Source organism: Salarias fasciatus, chromosome 4, assembly GCF_902148845.1.
Source record: "Salarias fasciatus chromosome 4, fSalaFa1.1, whole genome shotgun sequence".
NCBI classification, from domain to species: domain Eukaryota; kingdom Metazoa; phylum Chordata; class Actinopteri; order Blenniiformes; family Blenniidae; genus Salarias; species Salarias fasciatus.
In genome coordinates this window covers 7,968,771-7,994,497 of record NC_043748.1, presented here as the reverse complement: position 1 = coordinate 7,994,497, position 25,727 = coordinate 7,968,771, and the positions used below count along the sequence as shown (strand labels likewise).

At 41.1% G+C, this 25,727-nt stretch overlaps 1 protein-coding gene across 4 annotated transcripts in view; it reads left to right on the top strand.

Moving 5' to 3' along the window:
- LOC115386506 (E3 ubiquitin-protein ligase rnf213-alpha-like) overlaps nt 1-25,727 on the top strand; it is a 109,788-nt gene that overhangs the window by 15,407 nt on the left and 68,654 nt on the right. For 2 of the 4 annotated variants that reach the window (XM_030088836.1, XM_030088835.1), the window contains exons 4-27: nt 10,610-11,242; nt 11,313-11,503; nt 11,587-11,754; nt 17,448-17,650; nt 17,760-18,049; nt 18,134-18,390; nt 18,540-18,752; nt 18,854-19,046; nt 19,199-19,254; nt 19,712-19,886; nt 19,976-20,134; nt 20,233-20,331; nt 20,418-20,540; nt 20,712-20,895; nt 21,108-21,281; nt 21,374-21,526; nt 21,612-22,228; nt 22,400-22,559; nt 22,672-22,889; nt 23,098-23,235; nt 23,336-23,500; nt 23,919-25,194; nt 25,296-25,477; nt 25,570-25,725. In XM_030088836.1, the coding sequence (XP_029944696.1) occupies nt 10,610-11,242; nt 11,313-11,503; nt 11,587-11,754; nt 17,448-17,650; nt 17,760-18,049; nt 18,134-18,390; nt 18,540-18,752; nt 18,854-19,046; nt 19,199-19,254; nt 19,712-19,886; nt 19,976-20,134; nt 20,233-20,331; nt 20,418-20,540; nt 20,712-20,895; nt 21,108-21,281; nt 21,374-21,526; nt 21,612-22,228; nt 22,400-22,559; nt 22,672-22,889; nt 23,098-23,235; nt 23,336-23,500; nt 23,919-25,194; nt 25,296-25,477; nt 25,570-25,725 (6,183 nt within the window). The remainder of the gene's footprint in view (nt 1-10,609; nt 11,243-11,312; nt 11,504-11,586; nt 11,755-17,447; nt 17,651-17,759; nt 18,050-18,133; nt 18,391-18,539; nt 18,753-18,853; nt 19,047-19,198; nt 19,255-19,711; nt 19,887-19,975; nt 20,135-20,232; nt 20,332-20,417; nt 20,541-20,711; nt 20,896-21,107; nt 21,282-21,373; nt 21,527-21,611; nt 22,229-22,399; nt 22,560-22,671; nt 22,890-23,097; nt 23,236-23,335; nt 23,501-23,918; nt 25,195-25,295; nt 25,478-25,569; nt 25,726-25,727) is intronic. The other 2 variants (XM_030088837.1, XM_030088838.1) reach the window with 2 other exon arrangements.

Below are 25,727 nucleotides of genomic sequence, written 5' to 3'. Positions count from 1 at the left end.
TGGCGACTCTTCTGAACAGTGAAAATCTCGGGTGCAGCGTTGTATTCAAGCCAAAGGAGAGTATTTTGAAGGTGACAGTTTCAAATAATTGCGAAGATTAAAAAAATAAAAAGTTATAACTACAGTCCGGGAACTTTTGGGTCCACCCTCGTACTTTGTTTATTCATTTATTTCCAGCAATCAACACAATACATGGTAGTTCAAATATAAACAGAGGCATGTGTTATATTTGTACCTCTTTTTCTGTTTCTGTGAAAGTCAGGAAGAAGATTAGATATTTTCGAATTAAAATGAAGTAAAATAACATAAATTATGTCACTTTTTGGTTTTCCTTTTCAGATAAACACACACACACAGGGAGAGAGGGCGACAGAGAGAGGCACCGCACGCTGCAGTGCTCCGCTCCGATCACACCCCCGATCACAATGTTGTGCGATTATATATGATGTTCTTACGGTTGTTGGTGACTGATTTGAGCTGTGGCGGAGGTCTGCGCTCTCTGAGTGCCAAATTCTAGTTTATGTTATTTTACTTCATTTTAATTTGAAAATTGACCAGATTCTGTCGTATTTTCTGTTCCAGACTTCCTGTCTGGTGCGATCTGCTCTGTCCAGCTTTACAACTGGCAGTGCACGGCGCGCAGCTCGTGGAAAAAATAGAGAGGAGCAGAGCGGCTGCGGTCCATGGCGCGAGCCGCTATGGACGCCGCGGTCCCCCGCGTGTCCTGTATGAACTGTCAGATAGGTTAACAGTTGCGCCGATCTGACAGTTGGTGCGCGGCGCTTCCCACTTCCGCGTCGGAGGCGGCGCGTCTTGTGTGAACCAGGCATTTGTCACCCCCTGTCGGCGAGCCTGCTCAACCATGTGAAAGACTCCCTATCTCTCAATGATAAAGAATCCTTTAAAAAATTCCTGGATCCAGACAGTGATCCGGATCATCACCAAAATTTAATCAATTCTAAGTTAGCCCAAGACCCACCTTTCCACAAAGTTTCATTGCAATCCGTCAATTACTTTTTCCGGGATCTTGCTAACAAACCAACCAACCAACAAACCAACAAAACGACATGATTACATAACCTCCTGGCGGAGGTAATAATAATTAAGACAGACATAATCAAGTAATAGATATAAACTGACAGATATAAATCAAATATAATTTGCACAAAGATCTAAGACAGATATAATGAAAGAAAAGATATACAGATATACATTAGCATATACAAAGAGATAATTAGATATACGTTTAAAATGGACAGATATGTTTATTATGGTAATAACAGATATGTTATACACTTGAGACCAATATGTATGCACAATATAATAACAGATATAGTTAAATAAACACTTCAGACAGACACATATGTACAGTAATAACAGATATAAGTTAGATATAATTCCAATATACATTTAAGACGGACAGTGAGTGGATGTGAGGGTGACGATTGCACATGATAAAAATTAAGGTGCAGATTATCCTGACAAATGAGAGTGTGTGTGTTGGGTCTAGTTGGAGCAGTGCTGGTTGTTGAAGAGCACTGTGTATGGCATCATTTTAGTGCCAAAATTCCGCGCGCAACAAAAATCATAATCGCGCACAGTTAAACCACTCTGTGCGCTCGCGATGCCTCTCCGCGCGCGCGTGGTGTCTTTCTGCGCGCGCGCGATCTCTTTCTGCAGGCGCGGTGACATGTCTGCGCTGTCTGCTCGCGCGGTGGTGTTGCCTTTTGGCTTTGAGTTGACGCCACTCAACTCCTTCTTCTTTGTGATTGGTTGCTCTAAACGTCTACTGTCTTCCGGGCAGAGCCAATCAGAGGTTAAATAGGGCGGGTAGTCATCATTTGGCGGCAGAATTGGAAAATTGAGGAGTAAAATTTACATAACATAACCTCCATACAGTGATTTGATTACTGTGGAGGAGACCTGGCTGTTTCCTGGGAGGAGAAAGAATGAATAAAAACGTTTTCATGGAGCCATCAAGGCTATCTGTCTCAAATGTGTATATACTGTTACCACTACGTGTAGTATACTCCGTGTATGTTAACGCAGATGAACAGCAAGCCAAACTCGTTGCCACAAGCCAGGATCCGAGCGTCTTGCTCCTTTAATACAGTCTGCTGAAGACAGCTTACAATACAAATTGTGGCTTGAAAGGATCGAGTGAAACTGAAATACATGAAATGGAAAAGAAAAAAACGCATCAGTTTGTAATCAGAAAAATAACACATAATGAGCATCAAACAGTGCATTAAACTTAATCAAACTGCCATCCTCAAAGTCACAGATTCTTTCAACAGCAAGATCGATTCATTCATATGTTAATTAGATCGTCAACACATGAGAAAAGCTGCATTAACATGCTTCAGCATTACAACAGGCTAGAGAATGAATGGGCTCTGTCTACTTCCTGGTAACACACAGCAGAAAAACGATCTCTAGCAGAGCTTCCACAGCTTACAAAGATAACACATTCTCATTTCTTTAATTATTAAACACTTTTTTTAACTTACAGCCGTTGTTTTCGGAGGCTTAGATGAGCTTTGAGACACAGGAGAAACTCAGATGATAGCAGACAGACTGATAATACGTTTCCTAGGCTGAGCTTCTGATTCCCACAATGCATCAACTTCATTTCAAAATAAAAGGCAGATAAACACATATTGACTGTATAACATTTTCTTCTTTTTCGCATGTACTTTTTAATATGAATTTCAACAAATGAACTCTGAAATATTTATTAGAATTTATGAACTTTTTTAAACTTATTTATCAGACACATTTTACTGAGGGCAGAACAGTGTATAGCAGTTCAGGAAAAGGAGGCTCAGACGTATATCCAGTTTGTGGCTCGTTTATTAGCACAAGTGGTCCAGTTAAAGGCGTTTCAGTACATGCACGTCGCTGGCGCCCGAAACAGAGCAACAGGAACTAACTTTCGCCCCGGAAACCCCCCTACCCCAGAGTCCTTCCACAAAAGTTCCAGGGGAATCTGCCTCTCAGGGAGGCCCACTATATAAGTCCGCTGCAGCAGCCGCTACAGTATGCAAATTATATTTGATTTATATCTGTTAGTGTGTATCTGTTACTCATCTAATTATAAATCTGTCTTGGATTTTTTTAAAAATTACATTTAATTTGTATCTGCTAGTGTATATCTGTTATTTATTTAAGTATATCTGTCTTAGATTTATATGTAAATTATATGTAATTCATATCTGTTAGTCTATATTTGTTATTTGATTATATCTGTCTTAAAATAATATTTAAACTCTATTATAATTATGTTGTTTAGTTTATATCTGTTATTCAATTATACCTATCCTAAATTTATAGTTAATTTTTTCTCCTTTTTTTTCTCTGTCTTTTTCCCTCTCTCTCAGATTTCATTTGATTATATGCCAGGATCAGTGAAGTACTTTTGCTTTTTTTTTTTTTTGTTCTTTGTTTTGAGCAGGTGATATGTTGATAAGTTTCATAAGTCACAAAAGTAATAGACCCATTTGAAGACAGTAGATGTTTAGAGCAACCAATCACAAAGGAGAGGGGGGGTTGAGTGGCGTCAACTCAAAAGCCCCCCCCCCGAGTGCCAAAACTCAACATCACCACGCAAGCAGACAGCTCAGACATGTCACCGTGCGTGGAGAACGAGATCGCACGCAAACAAAAAGTGATGTCGCGCGCGTAAAAAGTGACCGCGCGTACAGAAAAAGACCACGTGCGTGCGAAGAGGCATCGCGAGCGCACAGAGAGTGGATTAACTGTGCGCGATTATGATTTTTTTGCGCGCGGAATTTTGGCACTAAAATGACGCCATAACTGTGTCCAGTGCTTTTGAATGATAGGCGCTATCTGCTGATTGCGCTGTGCAAATAATGGATCCTTAGTGCACATATTGGCTGTCGGCAGATGGTGCGAATCACCCAGTAGTACGTGACAGTAGGCCTGGGCGATTATATGATCGTGATTAGTGATCACGATTAATTTCCAGTCGATCACGGTGATCAGCTGTGAGCACATTTACTCAATCAGACATGGCAGAACTGTGCGTGACCACAGCCAATCACAGGCGACTTTTTCCTGCTCAACTTCCGCCTGTGAGTTGTCTGAGAAGTAAACAGAGATGGAGCTGAACATGGAGCCGAGGGCAGTGAAGCAGATGAAGTCAGCCTTGCCTCAGCGTTATCCTCTGAAGATGAGGCTACTGTTGACAGGACAGGCTGCTCCACGCCACACCGCTGCTAGCACACCACTGCTAACACACCGATCCGCAAGGAATCTGGTCTTTTGAGTACAGGAACTACTTGTGATACAGTTGAACTAACGATGATTCAGTTCTTCTCTTTTACTGAAAAAAACGGTGCATCGCATCATTGAACATATCACCACGGCTGTTTCTCAATTCTTAGTCCGCGAGTGCGCACTCGTGGACTTGGAGAGTACACACCTGTTAGTCGGACTTCAAGTCCAGACTTTCAACGAGGCAAGAACGCATCGAAGTTAATGCGCAATTGGAACATGCGGACTTGATGACTTCATCATGTGTCTACAATGCCAATATCTAATAGTTTTCATTCATTCATACATTAAAACATTGATCAAAAAGCAACATAAGATGAATGTTTATAGCGGCCAGTGATCAGGAAGTATTAGAGGAAGAGAGTAGTTGGTGTAGAACAAGTTTATAAAGCAAGTTGCTGCATTAAATATTGGAAAAAGGTTAAAATGACAATACAGGATGATCTACACAGAAAAATGTAGCAAAACTGCTTGTATCTATTCTGTCTCATAAATGCTGTGTGTAATACAGAGTTACTCTTACTTCTAGCCTACCTGCCCTCCTAAACAGCTTTTCAATTAGTGTTTAACTATTTGGAGCTGAGCTCAGAAGAAAAGCAGCTGATCAGACGTTTCTACAAACACAATTATTTCACTTTGTTTTACTGCCTGTCATGCCTGTGTGCCTTTTGTCATCCGTCTGCTCCGGTCTTCATGATGCACTGATTTACATGAGTCTAATGTACATTATATAGTTAAACACATAATTATTACTATTCAGTTCTCTCTTCAGTAAATACATCAATGTGTTGCAAAGAGAGATATTAATCATAAACAGATGTCTAACAAATAAAGTCAGGAGTTCAAGGAAAATGTATTAAACTTCAACAGAACCTTCAAGAATAAAAGCAAAAATAAGTGGAAACATCAGGAAGGTTTAAAAAAAGGACATGCTTTTAAAAGTTCTGCAGTTCTTTCTTTTATTTACCAGGAACAACAACAACATGAACAGGTCAATGGCAAGGTGGTGATGTGACTCCAGTCTTCAGTGTTTCCTGGGAGAACAGATCCTACAGATTCTACTCCAGGAAAAATCCCCTGGATGGAGTCAGGAGCTTCGGTCTGGTTCCGGCAGGGTTCTGCTGGACCGTCCTAAGTGTTGTGGATGAGCTGATGAACATCATCTCAGTGATCCACTTCCAGACAGGAGCAGGTGGAGAAACCTGGAGTTTTGCTCTCCTGGTCTTCAGGCATTTCTCCATCCTGGTGGAGTCTGTTGATGGAGCCAGATCAAAATTCTTCCTCCTGCAGAACCACAGAAACATATTTTACCTAAACAGAGAGTTTTCCCTCCATCATACTGCAGGGTGTTTGTGATACCAAAGGGAGGTTCACTGATGTCTAAATTGACAACCTGGGATGTGATGAGGCCCTGGTCCTGCTCAGCTCCACCATGAACCAGCTGGTCCTATCTCCACCAGCTGGGTTTCTGCTGGGTGGAGGTTCAGACTCAGACCTGCAGCACCCAGGAGCCTTTATGACTCCAGACTGACAACCTGCTGGAAGGAAGAAAGCTTTATCTCAATAACCAGAAACACAGACATGCCCACAGTGAATTCTTACCATAACATCACAATATATCAGTCACAGGAAGCCTCTCTGGTGTCATTCAAAGTAAAGAAACAGTTCTGATACCTTGGATCAGGCCTTCAGATTATGCCTCTTACATGTACAGCTTGTTTGGTGTCACAGCCATCCCGGCAGATGTCCCAAAGTCTCTGAGGAGGACAAAAAAAAAAAAAAAAAAAAAGAATCACACTCTACCAACTCAATATTCGTATGAATAATTCATACGTGCATTAATTGAAGCATGGAAAAAGAAACCTCCCTCCATCCACATCTGGCTGCAGATCACCACTGGACCAGGTTCTGGTTCCTCAGTAGTCCCTTGACTGAAATAGTCCATAGTTTTCGTCTGAATGCACAACATTCACCAATATTAGAGTAGAAGACATTTACACCACTGAAACTGAACTTTATAGTCAATATTAACATTCACCTCTCATTTTATACATTAAAGTTAAATTAAACGGTGTCGTGCCAAAAAGTGATTCCCTGCCATAAAGTGATTTCCGGTCCGCTGAATCAGCTTTTAGCAAGCAAAAAAAGCTGATTTTCACATTGTAATGTCCCTTTACTCATTTTTTAAGTGATATTCACCTTATTCAGCCCTGCCCATTTTCCAGGGGGCGGGACTTCCTGTTTTGAGTAGCACTTCCGGTAACACACTACTGGCGTTGTTTACAGCTGAGAAAATAATGTAGGAAGAAACGAAAACCTCTTTAAAAATCACAAATGGATCGAGTCTGCCTCATCCGCGACTTATTACAGAGTGTGGGGATGACAGGAGAAAAGTGGTTTCATGTTTATGGCGATATTTTCAACTATTTCGTGTTGTTTCTTGGCGCGGCTGGCTCGGCTATGAGGCTATAAGGGCACTGAAGCCTATCAATATTTGCACAGCAGTAAAGTCGGCGCTGTTTTGTCACATCAAGAACGGGAATATACATACATGTTTTGTTTTGTCAGGTAGAGATGATTTTCTTTAATGGCTCCTCCTCCCAAAGTTTTGGATATAAGCCGTTTCAGCTGATGGTATGATTAAGAGTGAGTGTATTTTCCACAGTTAATAATAAATACTTCCATAGATTGGATTAATTTAATCAGTTGTTTCAGTCCCTTTTACAAATGAAAGGTACTTGTGCTTGAAATTGTTTATAGTTTAATGAAATTTGATTTAAAAAAAATAGTACTTCAAATGAAGGCCTTTGTATGAGTCTACTTTTTCTGAAATTTAAAGCTAAGCTATTGATTTAAATGTGCTCTATTCCTTGTTGTCAGTTGTTTCTTGTCATAATGTAGTAGTGTATTAATGAATTATTGAAAGATCACGAAACAGTCAGTCAGAAAGCAGTGATATCTTACTGAATTGACAATTCTTGAACAGTCCATTAGATGGTGCAGTTTAAATATCCAAGGTCATATACAGCATGACAGAATAAACATTTTGTTTGTTAACAAAAGTTCTACATGACAAATAACATTAATTTTCCTTCTTTTACAATCCACACAGTATAAAATGGAATGTCTTATAATGTGTGTTTCAGTTGATGAGTTACTGCTAAATAAAGAAAGTGTGGCTGAACACAATCCACAATCTAAATCTGGTGTGTCAAATTATTATACTGCAGAGTTGGGCGAGTTACTTCAAAACTGTAATGTGTCATATTTTTCCTAGGTACTCCATAAAAATTTAATTAATTTGTATTACATACTACTGCCTGAAACATTTAACTGAATTGTAGCACCTTTGCATATCTGATTAAAGTATTGTTTTATTTTTTTACTTTAAATAGAAGGTAAACAAAAAAGCATGTGACAGTTCATAAGTACTATCACTGATCAGGTAATATAACATTTTATCAATCATCCTGAAAATCTGAGCAAAAAAAATGCAGTGCCCAACATTCTAAGCATAATGAAATTCAAATGAAGATTTGTGAAGGAAAAACACAAAAAGTGCAGAAAATGAGGAACTGCTCAGCTAAAATAAACTCCAGTCATATAAAATGGGAAGCAAAACCAGAGAAAAAATTAAAGAAAACCAAAAATTACCATCCAAATGGATCAAAAAAGAGGCAGAAAGAAAAAGACTGAACCAATGATCAGCTCCAGGATCATTGCAGAAACTCTGGATTAACTTTTGATTCTGTGACAATTAGAAAAGCCTGTGTGAAGTTAAACTAGGGGCAAGAAGAACCTGCAAAGTCCCACCGTTGAAAAACAGACGTTTGCAAAAGAGAATACAGTTTACCAAAAAACACATCAACTGTACTGGTACTGGTTTTGCTCAAATGTTGTAAATCTGACTCTGCTGTGTTAAATTAAATAATATTGAGGCAAAATATCGATCCATATGCAATACCGGAGGCATGAATCAACTTTTGGCAAGCAAAATAAGCTGATTTTGACATTGTAATGTCCCTTTTCTCAATTTTCAAACCGTATAAAGCACTGCTTGGGATGAAATTACTCTGTTGAGCAATCTAGCAATTTTGGTGCAAAAAAAAAAAAAGAAAAGTAAACGTATCGCCTCCGTGACACATCTTTATTAGCATAAGTACAAGCCAGGTTAAAATCGCCAACTAGCTTACCGGTATATAACAGCGATATAAGGCAACTGGACGTACTATCGTGGCTATCAAACGCAAACACAAATAAACATCGTTGGATGATCATAAACAAACTTGCTGCAGAGCCACAGAAGCTGCGCTTTTCAGCTGTCCAAGGACCGGAAATCACTTTATGGCAGGGAATCACTTTTTGGCACGACACCTGTCCGCCTCGTTAAGCCGTCCGGTCCCCAGTTGTCCAAAATTGTTGGAAAAAAAATTCAAATAAGCCTGATATGAAAAGACTGACTCCATATCAACATTCTAAACAGCTATATTCTCACCTAAAACACCGTTAAAACTACGTTCTGTTAAACAATAACGCTAATATTTCAGAGTTTTTTATACTCACCTCTGTGTGTTTACACCTCCGGCATGTGTTGTGAAACGCATTCTGGGTAATTTGGCTTCTCAAGTCTGCACTAGTCTGGTCCGATGCAGACTCGGTAAAGTGGGCGGAGTTAGTCACATCCGGGTATTTTATACGTACTTGGTGAGATGCGAACTTTGAATTGGAACAGTACTTGGTCTCTGACTGATGACGTTTCACGAGTCCATGAGTTCACAAGTGCAGAGAAGTACGCATATTGAGAAACGGCCTATGTCTCTCAGCTGGCCAAACAATGCCTCGGGATCCTCCCGGAAGAGCTGGAGGAATTGTCTAAGGACAGGGAAGTCTGGGCATCCCTGCTTAGACTGCTGTCCCCACGACCCGGTCCTGGATAAGCAGTTGAAAATGGATGGATGGATGGATGGACACCTGGGATGCCAGAAGGTCCAGTCTGGCCAATTAGATGACTGTTAAGGCCCATCCATGCTTCACATGTCTGCGTGGTTGCGAGGGTCCGTGCGGAACGATCCGCGGATGTCTGCGCAGCAGCCAGATTTTGAGACCGCGTTGCGCATTGCGCGCAGGTCGCGGAAGTGTACGCATGCGCCAGAGTGCCATAGCGAACAAAACATGACGGTAAAAGTGAAAGTAGACGGAGCTCCAGCCTGATGGCTCCACTTAAGGACACCGAAAGAGTGAAAAACTCGTGGAAAGAGAGAACAGACTTTGTCTGGAGGGAGGAGAAGGTCCGCACACAGAAGTGAAAGTAACTAATCGCTCCGGCGCCGCCCCCGCGATTCAGAAACAGGAAAAAAGGCTAAATAAACTTTAATACTTAATGATAATGTACTGACAATGTATGTGCTTCATTTTCTCTAAATAAACCGTCATAAAGGAGCAGATAAACAGTCCGTAGTGTCGGAAAAGCTTCTCGAGGCTGCGTGGATTACCGCGCCTGCATAGGACGCGCACAGCTGAGCTCAAAATGTGGTATGGAAGAAAGCGCGTCCGCATCGGTGGTGTGCAGACCTTCCAAAGCGGACGCGGAAACGCGTACATGTGAAGCATGGACCAACCTTTAGTCTCACGGATGGTTGAGTCATTTTAGTCATTTAGTCAGTTTTAGTTGCAACTGGATTGAAAGAGACATTTCATTGCATTTTGCAACAGGATGCGAAGTTTAAAATTGGCATGATGAAGAACTTGTACTTAAATTGCAGATATTTACATCGTCATGCATGTGCTGTATTTATTTATGCCAAAAAGAATGGATTTGTGGATGTTTGTGACATTATTGAACTGTCATTTCACTGATGTGACCCCTCTCTAGTTTCTCCCTGAACTAAAATGTCTTTGACACATCAGGCTCAAACCCTGAAAACACCCATTACTTTTATTGCATGCCACCTTTTTTTCACCATTTTTCTGGAGAATTCATATGTCTGTTTTGTGCAGCTGGTGATTATTAAAAGTGCCTGTGTTGCGGTTTGTTGAGGAATTTGACCCAGAATTGTATCTGTGGTAAAACTTCATTGAGAAAAAATATGGAGTTTATAGGATCTTGCTTAACAGAGTTTAATGGAGATATTGCCATTTTGAGAAAATAATATTGTGATATGAATTTTTGGCCATATTACCAATCCTGTAATTATTCTGGAAAGACTTTCATAAAAGATACAGGAATCCAAAGCTATGATTTTATCTGGATCTTACTCAGCAAGTGTTCAACAGAAATAGTTTGCATAACTGCCTTTAAATCTTATGTTTACAGAAGAAAAAGAAGAGGAAGAAAAAAAAAAAGAAAGATGGCGACACGTCTTTGGACCAGTCTTCCACTTCGATGACAGATAACCAAAAGGAAAAGTCACAGGGCAGGAGAGACTCTGACAGTGACAGCTCAGACAGTCCAGTGAATGAAACAGACTCACTGGAAAGTCAACCTAGTGCTGCAGCAGCGAAGAGCTCCGCCACTCAGAATGAAGAGACAACCGATCCAATAGAGCCAGGTGCAGCGGGGCAGCCCGGGGAAGCCACAGGAAAACCCGAAGACGACAAAACAAAGGAAACAGAAGAGGATCAGAGCCTCAAGACAACACCGACAGACCCTCTGACTCCACGTGTCGACTCGAAGGAAAAGAAGAACGCAGCTTCTCAGGCATTCACAGGTAAAGAGACGAAGACAACTAACCCCGAAGAGCCGAAAACTAACCTGAAACAACAAAAGAATAAGAAGGATGCTGTCAATACCAAACAGTCAAAACAAGACCATAATGCCAACGTGGAGCAAACTACAGAACAGACAGAAGAAAGTAAAACTAAAGGAAAGAGTCAGCAGGGGAAGAAAACGAAGCAGACTGCAGCAGGTCAACAGAAGATGGTTTTTGGTCCTCAAACACCATCAAAGGTGATGTTGATCAGTATGTGAAGTAATTGTTACTGTTTAACAGGAGACTCAGTACAGTCTTTTAATGCAGATTGAATGTTTGATGCTGCAGCCTGACAGCACCGGCTCCAGTGTAGACCCGGTGGTAGCAGAGGATACGGGACCACAGCAGTCTGGAAGTGAGAAGGAGCAAATGCAGACCTCAGATGATGACGGTGAACAGAAAGACAGCAGCACTGCGAAGAAAGAACCTGGCCCCAAAAGAGCACCCCCCCCTAAAAAGTGAGTCTTGTACGTTGTCATGGTTAATTTTGTCTTATGCATTGCTTTAACCTCAACCTTTATTTTTGTTTTTTTCTTTTCAGGCCACCCAGACCCAGTCACATTGCGCCTAGTGACAGACTCAACATTTACTTTCATGCAGTTCTCTCCAAGGATTTCAAATTTGATCCAGGAGCAGATCGCATCTTCGTCAGAGTGGGTTCCTACATAGGAGACTGGGAAGAAGATGCAGTTGAGCTGTTTGTGGAAAGGTAATTATTCTTGAAAGATAGGTAGACACATCCCAAGAATCATGTGGAAAAAAAAAAAAAAAACCTTATGTTCCAATTTTAAATGCTGAGATGTTTAGAACAGGGGTTCTCAAATTTTTAGGATCCAAGGATCCCTTATATAGGAGAACATTTTTCAAGGACCCCCTCATCATCCTCATGTCATTTAAACACAGTCTGTCATAAGTAACCCTAAATGCTTTAGCAATTACCTGTTCATTGACATGCAACCTAAATTCTTAAGATCAGTGTAGTGGAAATGGACTTACCCAAATAAATTTGCATAAAAACAATACCATTTCTTGAATTTTGAACACAGGTGAAGTTTTATATCCACTTGTAAATGAGCCCTGTGCTTGTTCATTATTGCACTCAGAGTCGAAAAAGATAATTCAAAGAGGTCGGTGGTGGGAAAGGGGAGCAGTATTTGCATGACCGCAACAGTGAGTTCTGGATACTCGTGAGAGGGAGGACCAAAAGCTTGCATGATTCACCTGCTGAAATCGGACCTTTAATGTCCTATCACAGGACAACAACAGCTGCTCTTCTGCTTTACCTGTCAGATCATTTGTTAATGCATTAGGTGCAAAGTGATCGCTCACCCAGTCCCCGGAATCGGTGTTCAAGTCAGAGAAGTATGAGCTGAAGTGCTCACTCAGTGATGTGAGCTTTGATGCGACCTCCCTCACTGTAGCAACACACAGGTCATTTGACTGACACACAGTCAGTTGGGGAAAGATCTGTAATCCTCTTTCTCCACAGGTCTGTTGAGTTCATGAAGGCAGTGATTTTCAAGAATAGAAGTGTGGCCTCCTTGGATGGAGAGGCTGAGGCTATTAGGTGTGTTAAATATGTCAGCCAACACACTCTGGATCGGTAAAAAAAACGATGCGATGTCAGGTTTTTCATCTTTCAAAAAGTCTGGCATTCTCTGTGTAGCTCAAACACTCACTGTAAAAGTTTACCATGACATATGTGATACAACAGTGGGTCATGTCTGGCATCCATTTCACGGCAAATATGACCAAATAGATGTGACTGCAGTGCCCTGGACTTCGGAAAAATTACCTGCAGTCACTGCTGCGTTCAAAACGGAGTGAAGATCTGGTGCAGTGTCTTTTGAGACGAGTGCTTGCCGATGCAGCACACAGTAGGTAGCAATAATACACAAACTGACAGACTTTATCTGCACAGTAACTGCCCTTCTGCGGCCAGTCATCGCTGCTGCACCATCCATACAACCGGCCACAGAATTTCCCCAGCCCAGTTCAACTTCAGTCATGAACGCTTCCAGAAGACTGATCATTTCCTCACCTGTCGCCCTGCCCAGCAACTCCTTGCAGAATAGAAAATCCTCCAAAATGTCTTCTTCCCAGGGAGGGTGCACCAAAGCAATCAATTCAGCTGCACTAGAAAAAAATCTGTTGATCCATCCAGGTGAATGGAAAACTGCACACATGACTCTCTAGAAGCTGTGACTGAATGTCGGCTGAGAGTTTTTCCAAATCTCCTCCTCATAGTGTCATCTGAAAGTGGTACAGCTTTGACTTTATTAGCTGTCTCTTCCCCAAGCACAACTTCACATATTTCCACTGCTGCTGGGAGAAGATCTTGTCCAGTTGGATGGGGCTTCTTACAATTCATTGAGCCACTAAATAAGATGCCCTCCATGCTTTTTCTGAAGTTGCAGCCAGTTTCACCGTTTATATTTTCTGGTGAATGTATCCCTCACTCTTTCGCTCAGAAAATCTTTTGTCTTTTAACCCTGGGTGCTTGGATTATCAGGTGCGGGGTAAGCTCGGTGGCTTCATGGCTTCATTTGCGAACACCTGTATATACACCACACATTTGGTCTCCTGTGGCTGTTCTCAATGAAACCAAACTCCAGATAATTGTTGTCATATCTGTTCAGCTTAGCTGGTTTAGACTTCGAACTACTTGATGAAGAGGGCTTATGTAAATGTGCTTCCATTGTCACTAGCTAGAAAGCTAAACTGGATGATGCAAGTCCATCCAGGCTTCAGTTCTTCATTGAGACTGATGAGCTTTAAAGCTTTGCAGTGCCTCTTACCAAACTCAATTTATCATAGTTAACAGTGATGCATCCTCAAAAGAAAAGGTCAATGCTAAGGCTGCATCGGATGAAACATTATGTCATTACTTTCAGACCTATGAACTTCATAGCAAAATTTAAAATGTATACTTGTGCATGTGAATCCTTGTGGGCTGTGTTTGATCATCAATGGCTTGATTTATTAAAGAAGGTCACGTTAGGTTTCCTATTAAAGGGGGGGGGGGGGGGGGGGTATTACATGTTTTTTAGCCCTTTAGTATCAATCTACAACATACTTAAGCAACAGCTTCACCCAAAGTTGGATTGTGAAAGCTGCATGTGTCAAAACCAACTTAAATCAAATTTGCCTCAGCATCAGGCTGCCTCAAACGACTGGAAATGAGTCCCTGTCTCTTTAAGAATCTCCTCTCCTTAAGGCCTCCACACACTACAGGATGATCGGGCCGAATTTTGCCCCGATCTTCTCCTCCTGATCGAAGCCGACAGGGTTCGATTGTCGGGAGTATGCACATGAGTTCGGGTCCGATCTTCCTGTAGTGTGCGGTGTGTTCCGAGAGATTTTTTCGGGTCGGAGCCTCTCGGGAGGCATCGGAAGGGAAGATTGTAGATAATGAATATGTTTAATATTTCTGGTCGCAAATCCTGTAGTGTGTGGTGCGCTCTGAGAGGCGCCGATCAGTTCCGAGTAGAGCTGTCCACACCCTCGAAATAAAGCTTCCTGATTGGCTGAACAGCTCCCTCTCACCAAGGTGCTGCTGATTAAAAAAATCCCCTCACAGCTGTCTGAGCTGGATGAATATATGTCTGTGAAATATATTCACTATATATGACAGTGAAACAGAAAAGCCAGAGCTCCTAAACTCAGCTGTACAGAAAGTGATGGTTAATCCTATCGCTTCTGGATGAACTGTATTTCCTCCATTCAGACCCAAACTCTGATCTAATATCTGCATCTTTTAATTAATCTCCATTGAAGATTACTGCTGGGGGGTGGGGGGGGGGGGGAACTGAAGGAGCGATGTTGATGTGAATGAATGAACTGAGGGAATGAATGAGTTCTCCACTTATTATTGAAAGTGGAGATGAATGTAAAAACAGCAATGAAGGGAAACAGCACAAAGTCACGTTGGACGACGCAAGATTTGGAGGAGAGAGGAGCTGATTCTCGGCTGAAGAATCTGCTAGTGTATGTTCTGCTCCAGAGTGACACCACATACTAGAAGATCAGGAGAGGAAGATCGGGTGCGATCTGTCCTCTGTTCAGTGTTGAGAATAACGGCGTTAGAATAAACGGCGTTAGTAACGGCGTTATTTTTTTCAGTAACGAATAATCTAATTAGTTACTTTTCCCATCGTTGCAACGCCGTTACCGTTACTAAGAATATGAAGTGGCGCGTTACTACAATTAGACTGAATGAAGCGCGAGTGTCGCTTCTGCCGCACACATCAGCTGCAGGAGAGAGCAGGGAGGAGTGGGGAGAGGGTAGTGTGGGGGGGGGGGGGGGGGGGGGTGATGAAGACGCGATGATGATTGGCTGGTGGGCGGGCATGCCCTGCTCACGTGTCTCACTCGCTGCACGCGCTGACCAGTAAACACAACAAGACAGAGACAATGGCGTCGAGCTCGAGCCCAGGACATAGAAAGGTAGCGTTCTGGAACTGGAAGTCTCACTGGAAGACTTTATCCACGTCTGCCACATGCTCGCATGACACTTGTTGCTGCTGCTGCTGCTGCTGCTGCTAACCCGACCTGAGCCCAAATGCAGCAGGAAGGAGAGGAGCCGCTCAGTTAAAACAAGCAACCAGCAGGCGGCCAGAGCCGAGCTGAACACTGACTGCAGGTCCACTGGAACACAGGAGGCTTAATTAATGTACAGTTACAGAGATTTGCAATACTTAATGGCCAGAAGTTTACATTTGTGTTTTTTTAACAGGCTGCAATTTAGTTCAAATAAATACTAAATGTTCTAAAATACTGTATAAAGTGTTTTTATTCTTCAATCAGTTGATATAAACATCTTTGATGTTATAGATGTTATAGAATGTGGTAATGTGTAGAACATGAAAAAATAATGTCAGTTACTTTGTTGAGTAACTAATTACTTTTTCAATGAGGTAACTGAGTTACTAACTCAATTACTTTTTGGGAGAAGTAATTTGTAATTCTAACTAATTACTTTTTTAAAGTAACTTGCCCAACACTGCCTCTGTTGTCTTGCAGTGTGTAGTGTCTGAATCGGGGAAGATTGAAAAAATCCTGTAATGTGTGGCGGGCTTTAGCGACACGACTAGGGGTGGGCGATATGGCCTAAAATTTATATCACGGTATAATTTGAAACTTACACGGTAGAAGGTATGAAGGTATATATGAAAGTATAATTTTATATATAAATTTCAGCATAACAGTCTTTTAATGGTTACCATAGCACATGGTAAAAACATGGAAGCAGGAAGTAGTTTTTAAACTACTAAAAAACATAAGTCAAGTTACTTTGAATCCAAACCATGTCCAGATTATAGATCAGGGGTCGGCAACTTGATTTGATTTTGAGCCAATTTTTTGACCGATCCCCGTTCGTCGGTGACTAACAGCTAAGCTAACAGCTGACTGAGGCACCGTTAGCGTCTATTAGCAGGCTACTTTTACGAAGTGTCCCTGAACACAGCAGGAGCTGTGCAGCACAGGTTGTTCACTAACGCAGAGGGTTTCAAGGTGTTTCACAGGTAATGAAGGCGGTTCAGGAGGAGCTGGACGCCGACAGGTTAATGGATGGTGTTACTGCTTCCGTGAAGCAGCTGCCTCAGATTCTCAAATCATCTGGCGGACCAGATATTATTGTTCAACCAGTGTTTCGCCAGTTACAGATCGTTGTTATAGATGTTGCATCAGTCTTATTCATGAGCTCTTCCTCTGTCTGCTCACCGCTCGGCATCATTGCTGTTGTTGTGTACTTCTTCTTCAGGGAACCGGGGATCTAAAAAGTTGCATTACTGCCACCGAGAGGACGTAATGTGCTATCGCGGTTGGGCGGTATGACCAAAATCCCTACCATGGGCCAAATTTATATCGCATACGGTTTATACGGTTTACACCGCCCACCCCTAGACATGACCCCCTCAGAGCGCCCATCTCCATGCCCATTCTCTGAGAGTGGAGAGGGGCGGGGGAGCGTGAGCTGTGCAGGAGGAGCTGTGCAGACAACGTCAGAGCTGGGGCGGAGCTGTACATTACGGGCGGAGCTGTGCATTATGGGTGGAGCTGTGCAGCACCGAGTGTTGCAGTGCTCAACATGGCTGCCAGGGGGAGATTCATCATCAGTATCGAACCAAACTGTAATAACTAATTTCATCATGTATTGATCTCTTCATCAATTATACGTATATAACCAAGGACTTGTTGCTTTGGATTTATGACTTCAGCTATTTGTTTTGGGTGTTTGGCAAACACCAACCAAGAATAAACCTCAGACTGTTGCATTCATGTACTGGTTACACTTATCGGTCATTACTGTATGATGACATGAGTAATATTGTGTATTTACACTTCTGCCTCACTGACTGTAGTACAAACATTTGAATTTTTGGTTTCATTTTTTTGCAGGGACCTTGATGAACATGGATTTCTTGTTGGAGGCTGTTTGACAGCAATCAAAAATCAAGCTGTGTCTGTGTCGATCCCATACAAATATGTTGTCTATAAAAACAAAAAGAGTGTTTATGAGTATGAGCACATATACAAGCCAGATGCTACACAACCCGCCAACAGATGTTTGTTTGTGAAAACTGACCTCATCAATGACAGTGGTAAGTATAACCTTAATTTTATCAAGCTTTAAATATTTCTCAAAGTAATCACTCTGCCTACTTTTTGCTGTTTTATACATCCCTCACTTGCTGTTTTCATTTTCTGAAGGGGACTGGCATCAATATGACGACATCATCTGTGCGCCGCCATCAAAAAACGTTGTTAAACGTGCTTGGGATAACTTGTGGTCAGAACAAAGAAAAAACTTGATTCAAGGCAGAGAGATTGCAGGGAGGATAATGCTGGGCACCATTTTTGATATTCTCCGTGACTGGACTGAGACCAACCTGAAAAGTTTCATCAGCCAGCTGAATCAATTTTTTCAGGTTTATAAAGACCCATATGTGTATGAAGGGAAACAACAGAAATGGACAACTTTGAACTATGATGAAGAAAATGTAAGTTCTCTTCATTTATGCCCATGATTGCTCTCAAATATGTCAAAATTAACCAATTTCTCTATCACTGGGTTATCTCCTCAGGTCAGAAATTTGTTGAAAGAATTCATGCTGACACAAGTGATTCCTCAACTCAAAGAGAAAGACAAGAAAAGTTACTTCATTCAGGACGACTTCAAAGCAGCATTGATCATGCTGCATGTATGGGGACAGTATCGCATCAAGCTCATCAAAGCTGAGCTTTATCAGCTCTGTGCCATGCTCTGCTTACCGAAGCTGGAGAAGGATCGCTTCCTTCAGTTCTGGGAAGATTTTTCCAAAGAGGCTTCTGTTATCAAGAGGTAGGCACCGGATTTGTTTTAAATAATCTTGTCCTGGAAACATTGAATGTTAATTTCTTGCCACTAATATTACTGACTCAGGTAATGACTTTGTTTCCTCTTATTTATTGTCAAATGTATTTCTCTGAAAATGCTCAAATTCTTTGCAGTTTGCCAGAGAACTTGGTGGATGTGATAAACATAATGAAAAAAGAAAACATGCCTCGATGGATCTTGGTACTCCCACTTCTCCACCTGCTCAAAGGCATCACAAAGCCCTTTGAAAGACCACCGCCTGGAAACAACAAGTACTTCATATCCTGGGCAGGTCTGCAAGGCCTTGACATGGGTCCTTCAAATCACATGAACAGTCAAGACAGAAGGTACATTTTGGCACATCTTTGAAAACATACTTTTTTTCACAACCTCATACAACACGTGATTATGCGCTATATAGTTTTTTATGTACCCGTTTTCTTTTCAGAGCACTGATAAATGTGATGAAAAACAACAGTCACCTGATGGAGGTGGATCTTCTTTCAGTCCGTTCCTGCCTGTACTTCATGTCTCTTGATGGATTGAGGGAGTGTAGCGCAAACATCAATGCTGAGCTTTTGGACATACTTCAGGTTTTAACTCAGGAGATCCCTGCAGATATTACTGCTAGCAGTCATGAGGTATATAAACATAATTTCTCATTTGTCGCATCATCAGTCTGACTTAGAGTATTGTGTTATTTAGTTTTGTTATGTTTAAACTAGACATGGAAGAATCAACAATCTTTAGTGCCAAAATGAAAACATAAACGTATTGGTTTTCTTATTTGCAGGCAGTGTCTGGCCTTCTCTCATACATCCAGGGAAATCTTGTTGAAGAAAAATACAGGTGATTTACTTCAAACTCAACCAGAGTTCAATTGACTGTTTTGACACAAAGAGCGCAGATATGAAATGTGCATATGCGTGTATACTTTTACCATATTCCTGTATTTATAGTACAAATAATTCCATATTAAAGGTACAATGGACGATTTTCTCAAAAAAGTCGATGCCAAACGTCTCTTGCTTGCTTTTTGAAAAACGCGCATGCGCCAGATCATCCTACCTGCTCTGCTGCTCCTACGAGCGTGCTTGATGGCGTTACGTAAACATTTCTTCAGCATGATTGACATGTCGGAGGACCAGTAGTTGAGACTCGCATCAAGCCATTCATTGGCTCAAAAATCATCCATTATACCTTTAAATTCCATGCATTGATGCAAATTTGTTGTTTCGTAACAGTGGATGTTGTCATTCCCTAAAAACTCATTGTCTAATCATCCATTTTTTGTGGTTTATGATAGTCATTTTACAGAGGCTTACAGGAGAGATTGCCTTTCAGCAGCAGTGAGGCTGTTAGACAAGATTTGCAAAGGGGTGAAACCAACAACATACACCCTAAACTACCCTGATATCCCCGTTGCATGCATGCATCTAGTTGCATCTGTAACCGACTTTATTCAGTGTAACAAGCAGCAGGTAAGTGGGGTGTGTCCATTCTGTGTAGCATGAGGTGTAATTATTAATCCTTGCTAATCTTATAAACTTAACCAATAATTCACATCTAGGAAAGCCAAGGACAAGACGGAGTACAGCAACATGTGAGAGAAATGGTGATTTCTCAAGCAATGAGAATAATGAGAGAATGGATGAGTCGGTCATTTAAACAATTACTTAACAAAGGACTCACATCCATGTTCCAAACAAAGGCAACAGAGCAGTTTGAAGTGAGCACTTTTGTTCTATTACAAACCCCCCACAATATATAAAAAATATAGAAACTCATGAGTAGCGAATAGTAACCATGACCGTAATTATTTTACAGACATGGAACAATGTGATCTCAATCAGTTTCAAAGAAAAAGATTTCACGACAGAGTGGAAGCAGACATTCAAAATGGATTTTGAGGGCAAATATAAAAAGGTAGGTGATTGATGACTTCTAGATTTTGCTATGGGATTGTGTTTGACAGAACTACATGTGCAATGAGTTCATGTGCTGTTTTTCAGGAAACGTGTCTGGATCAAATTGAGTTCTATTGCAAAAACTTAGAGGTGCTGACAGATTCCCGTCCACATGTTGCTGCAAGTGTTGAGAAATGTGCTCTTGAAGCTGTTACACATTTGTGCCAGGTATGAGTTTTTTCCATTAACTACACATGTTGAATAATTTTGCATTCAGTACTAATGTTGTTGGTCAATCATGGCTATATACATGCACTAACATTATTAAATCAGAAACTGCAAATAAAATCATATGTAAAATGTTATCATAACGATAAAGATATGCTTTTTTCTTTGCAGACCAAGTCTGAAGGCAAACTTTTTGAGAGATTCAAGATGAACTGGAAGTTTGGAAAGCTCGTCTCAGAAATTATCCAAAAATCCTGGCCACGAGACAGCCAAGGAAAATACCAGGAGGATGAAGAAGTGGTTCTTCGGCACCTGCTCTCCTGGACAGCTGCCAAGGACATTTTCCAACTACATGGTATCTTATGCTCAAATAGATGCCTTCTGAACAGTTTTAAATGTGAAATTGTAGTTTTAAAATGATGCCATGGATGCCTGAATGCATGATTTTCAGTATTTTTATTATTATTTTTTTTTAGCACAGTCATCAACAAAATATTTATTTCACTGTCAGGTATTTTATTCACTATTATGGGTTAATATGGGTATTTGTTAACCCCATCAATTCAGGTGTAGACGAGAAACTGTTTGATCAACTCTCTCACGATGCCAGAGACAGGATTGCCATCGCCATCTCATCATTTGCAGCAACAACCCATCAACTGGTCCAAGGGAACCTCAAAATCAACCTGCTCAAAATCATTTTGAAGAGAAAAGACGTCTTCTTAGCACTGATAAAGATTGGTAACGATAATTTATTTTTCTTATTACAAACCAGCTTTAAAATTGAGCATATTGAGATATTTATCTGCATCTATGTGCTTTGGTATCAACAGACTGTCTTTCTGAGAATGGAAGCTATAAAGATAATGACAAGATGAAGAGGCTTTTGCAGTGCAGACAACAAGAGGTGGATGCTGTTTACCATGAAAAGGAGCTTGTGGATGTCCTCCTAACTATGAGCCATAAACTTGAGGAACATATGACAGGTGAGCTGACCATTCCCTGGTTTTCATTTTTTGGGTTCTTGAAATATAATAATTAATCGTCGCTTTTCCCCTCCTCTCTTGATAGTTGATGTTGATGACCTCGAGGTCAAACAGCAAGTCAACATTGAGGCTTCACCATTGAATCATTTCATGGAGGTTCATCCATACGATCAACTGCCCCCCCAAATGGCTGGTGTTGTTACCTACTTTAGTCTCGATGAAGAAATCAGAGACATGGCAGAGGTCCTGCACAAATTCAGAGACAGTTATGTGTTCAAAAAGTGTTGGGACCAACAAGCCAAACTCCTGGCTGAGGATGAAGTGGAAGATGATCCTGATGAACCTCAAGTAGCAGACATTATGGCAACACTAGAAACGATCCATGAAGAAATTTTCATGAGTTGCTTTGACCATTTCAAAGATATCTATGCTCGTTTGCGGGATGGAACCATAAGACTTGAAGAAGTCAACCAACTTTTCAGAGATTTCAAAGGCAAATATGAAAAACTTGAACAGGACTTGGACATTATGTGCAGAGTCGACAACTCGAACGACAAGCGGTGGATTCTCAGCAGGATGCAGCAGATTGAGCAGTACCATGAGCTTCATCTGGCTGTGGCTTCAGCTGAGATTATCATGATGGTCAAAGATACGCTTTGTCTTCAAGGAGACTTCAGAGTTCTGGAGACACTGACAGAAGTTGTAAGTCAGCATGTTTAAACTTGGTCAAATTAACCTGTATGATGAAAAGCTCTCTCCTTTGCTTAGTCATAGTCTTTTAGTTTGACTATTGATAATATATCAATAAAGACCAGTGCATGCAGGAGAGAGAGGTCAATTGGGATAAGTTGATTGTTTTTTTCCCCCCCTCAGAATCATGCAGACTTTCAGAAAGAGCAGCTCAAAAGGATTGACAATGACTTGATGAAGGCAAAGATGGTCCTGGTAGACATCACTGAGCCTCGGAGACTGTGTCTGCAGGAGCTGGGACTTCGAGGACACTTTGTAAAATGGGTGAAGAATGCACTTGAAGGCAAGTTCAACTGAAACCTAATATAATCAATCTGTTATTGATTTATAATCAGTGAAAACAATCATTTGAAAATTATTTTAAGAATACTCATAAACAATCTTTTTTTTAACAGATATCAATGAGTTGAAGGTGTTTGTTGACCTGGCTTCGATCTCTGCGGGAGAGAATGACATGGATGTGGATCGTGTCGCTTGCTTCCATGATGCAATCCTTGGTTATTCCTCAATGCTTTATGAGCTAAAACCAGACTCTGGGTTTGATGCCTTCATAGAAGTGATCAAAAAGCTTTGGAGAGCTTTGGAGAATGACAACAACCTCCCGAAGAAACTGGTAATCATGATAACTAATGCATTCAGGAATGAAGATTGCCATGTCTTATGTCTTAGTAGAGGTTTTCTTTGCAGAGCTTTACTGATCCATGCTTCTTAATACAGTCATAACTAGTAATTGATAATTGCATTATAAGCATCCAATAGAACATTATTGACAGTATTTAATTGTAAGACTGCACAGTAGAAACAAGTGTTTCCATTTGAAGCGGGACAGTGCACGCCATCTGGAATGGTTGAAGACGGTGAAGGACAGTCATGGGTCAGTGGAGCTGTCGTCTCTCTCATTGGCATCAACCATCAACCATAAGGGAATCTACTTGATTAGTCCACACAGGGTTGAAAAGGTAAGAGACACAAAGACAAGGGTATCCGTTTTAACATGTCATTATCTGGGATCAAAAGGTTCTACAAAACTATGCATGTAAATTCTGTGTTTCACTCCAGCTGAGTCTCGACACTGCCCTGAAGCTGCAGATTCCAGAGGAGCATGATGAGGGTCTGCATATGCGCTCCTATTCTCTTGAAGACCTGAGAGAATTGCAAAACAAACTCATGCTCATGTCTGGCAAAGGTGATCAAGGGCAGAATGAAGTTGATCACTTTGCAGAGGTAGAGTGAAATTTCCATTCATATTGGATACAATTGTTCTTCTGTTTGTTTAGTGTGCATTTTCTTAAAATGAGTACTGTATAAAGAAGTATATCCTCATTTCTGCCAACAGGAAGAGTTGTGGAGGGTTCCATACTCTTTGCATTGGTAGTCTCTGTCTCTGATTGAGAAGTCTTGAAAAGTCAAATGGTGACTGTAAATCAGTCCACACATTCACTAATGGTTCAGGCAATGTATTAGCACTCCAAACTATGTCAAAGAAATTAAGTAATTGAGACTGGACGAATTGGTGACCCATGGCTATTTTCTAGGTTGAGACAAAAACCCACTAGTCTGCTGTTCTATGTAAATTTGAATCCTTTCTTGATACTATATAAAGTAATTAGTCGTATTCACCACAGCCTTCTTCTAATTTCAGGTTTTTGCCAGTGTCCAAAGACTTGCTGAGGCATTCATTGCCTTGTACAATGCTGGAAATCCTTTGTTCAGGCACTGGAAAGTGCAAATCAACTGCTTTTCAGATAGCCAGTTACCCAGCATCATGATGGACTTCAACTTGGACAGAGTTCCCAGTGTCACTATAGACGGAGGCATAGAAGAGCAGCTGCCTGAACTTTGCAGAAAAATGGAGAAATGTCTGAAATACTGGATGGATTTTGTCAACAAGCAGAGATCACAAAATTACTATCTGAACTATTACACCGCTGAACAGATTGTCTACCTGTGCAGCAAACTCACTCAGCACAATGTGACCAGTATCGAGGATCAAGTTCTCATGATGCTGTCTTTCATCAAGCCAAACTGTACAACCACAGATTTGGAGCACGTCTGGCATACACTTAAAGATGAAATCATCACCAAACCACAAGAAATAAATGAGGACCTTGAATTTCAAACCTTTGTTATTTTGCCAAGAAGTAGCACAGAAGACCAAGAACTCAACAGCCAGCTGAGTTCCCTGCCAAGTCTTGTGGAGCAAACAAATGGTTTGCAAGCATTTGATCAGATATGGAATGACTACATGAAAAACATGAGGGATGTTCTTCCACACGTTCTTGACATCAAAAGTCTTGGAAGACTGTTGGAAATACTTGCAAACAAAAGTGACAAAGATGAAGTATGTGACAGTAAGGAAGATGATTTGGAAAATAACTTCATTCAGAGGCAGCTACCCAAAGGTTTGGCCACTGGGAGGCCAAACCTCATTGTTTGTCCACATGATGAAGTCTTGACATCTTGCATCTCAATTTATTTGAACAGTGAAGCTGTCACACTTCCTACCTATGACGAAGTCCTTCTGTGCAGCTCATCAACTCCATACGAACAGGTGGAGCTGTTCCTCAGGCGCTGCCTCAGTGAAGGCTACAGAGGCCAAAAAATATATTCCCTTCTTTATGGGGATCTACTCACTTACGATGTCAGCTCTAAACTTGAGAGCTTTTTCCAGGAAATGAAAAGGAAGAGTAGGCATGACTACCAGCTTGTTCTCATTTGCAGCTCAGAAAGAGAGCATGCATACCTTCCTTCAGCATTCAGCCAGTACAGACTGCACATGGTTCCCCAGGAGCCACTGGCAAGGATCCAGAGGTACCTTCACAAACATTATGCCGTTCCAAAAGATCAGTGCAGTGCTGCAGCTGTATTTAAAGACAGGCTCTGCGTTGGTATCATCTCTTCTAAAAGGGCAGGTGTTGGTATGTATATATTTCCCCTCATATTACTTGTTGTCACTGAAGTTGGGGTATCTGCTGTCATATTTGTTGATACCTGCCATAATTACAGTTTTTGATTTCAGGTAAATCATTGTACATCAAGAGGCTGTATGAAAAACTGAAGTCTTCAACCACAAAGCCATCGGCAAAGAAATGCATTCGCTTGATTGAACCATGTGTTGATGAGAACACCATTGTTCAATCGCTGTTGGAAAGGTCCAAAGGGGAAGAGCTTACAATGTTTCACTTCGATGTCATGTCATCGGTAATAATGCTTTTCAAAATACTACTAATTCTAATAGGATTTGTTGATTGGACACACTGTGTTAATGAGATGCTGTCATGTTTTTCTTAAAGGTGCAAAAGGGTCTTGCAGAGTTCCTTTTCAAATTGTTGATTTTGCGCTATTTGATGGACTCTGAGGGAAAGATGTGGAAGTGCAATGACAAGCAGTTGTATGTCATTGAGATATTGGAACCCACTGTCAAGTCAACCCAGACTACATCAAACCAGGT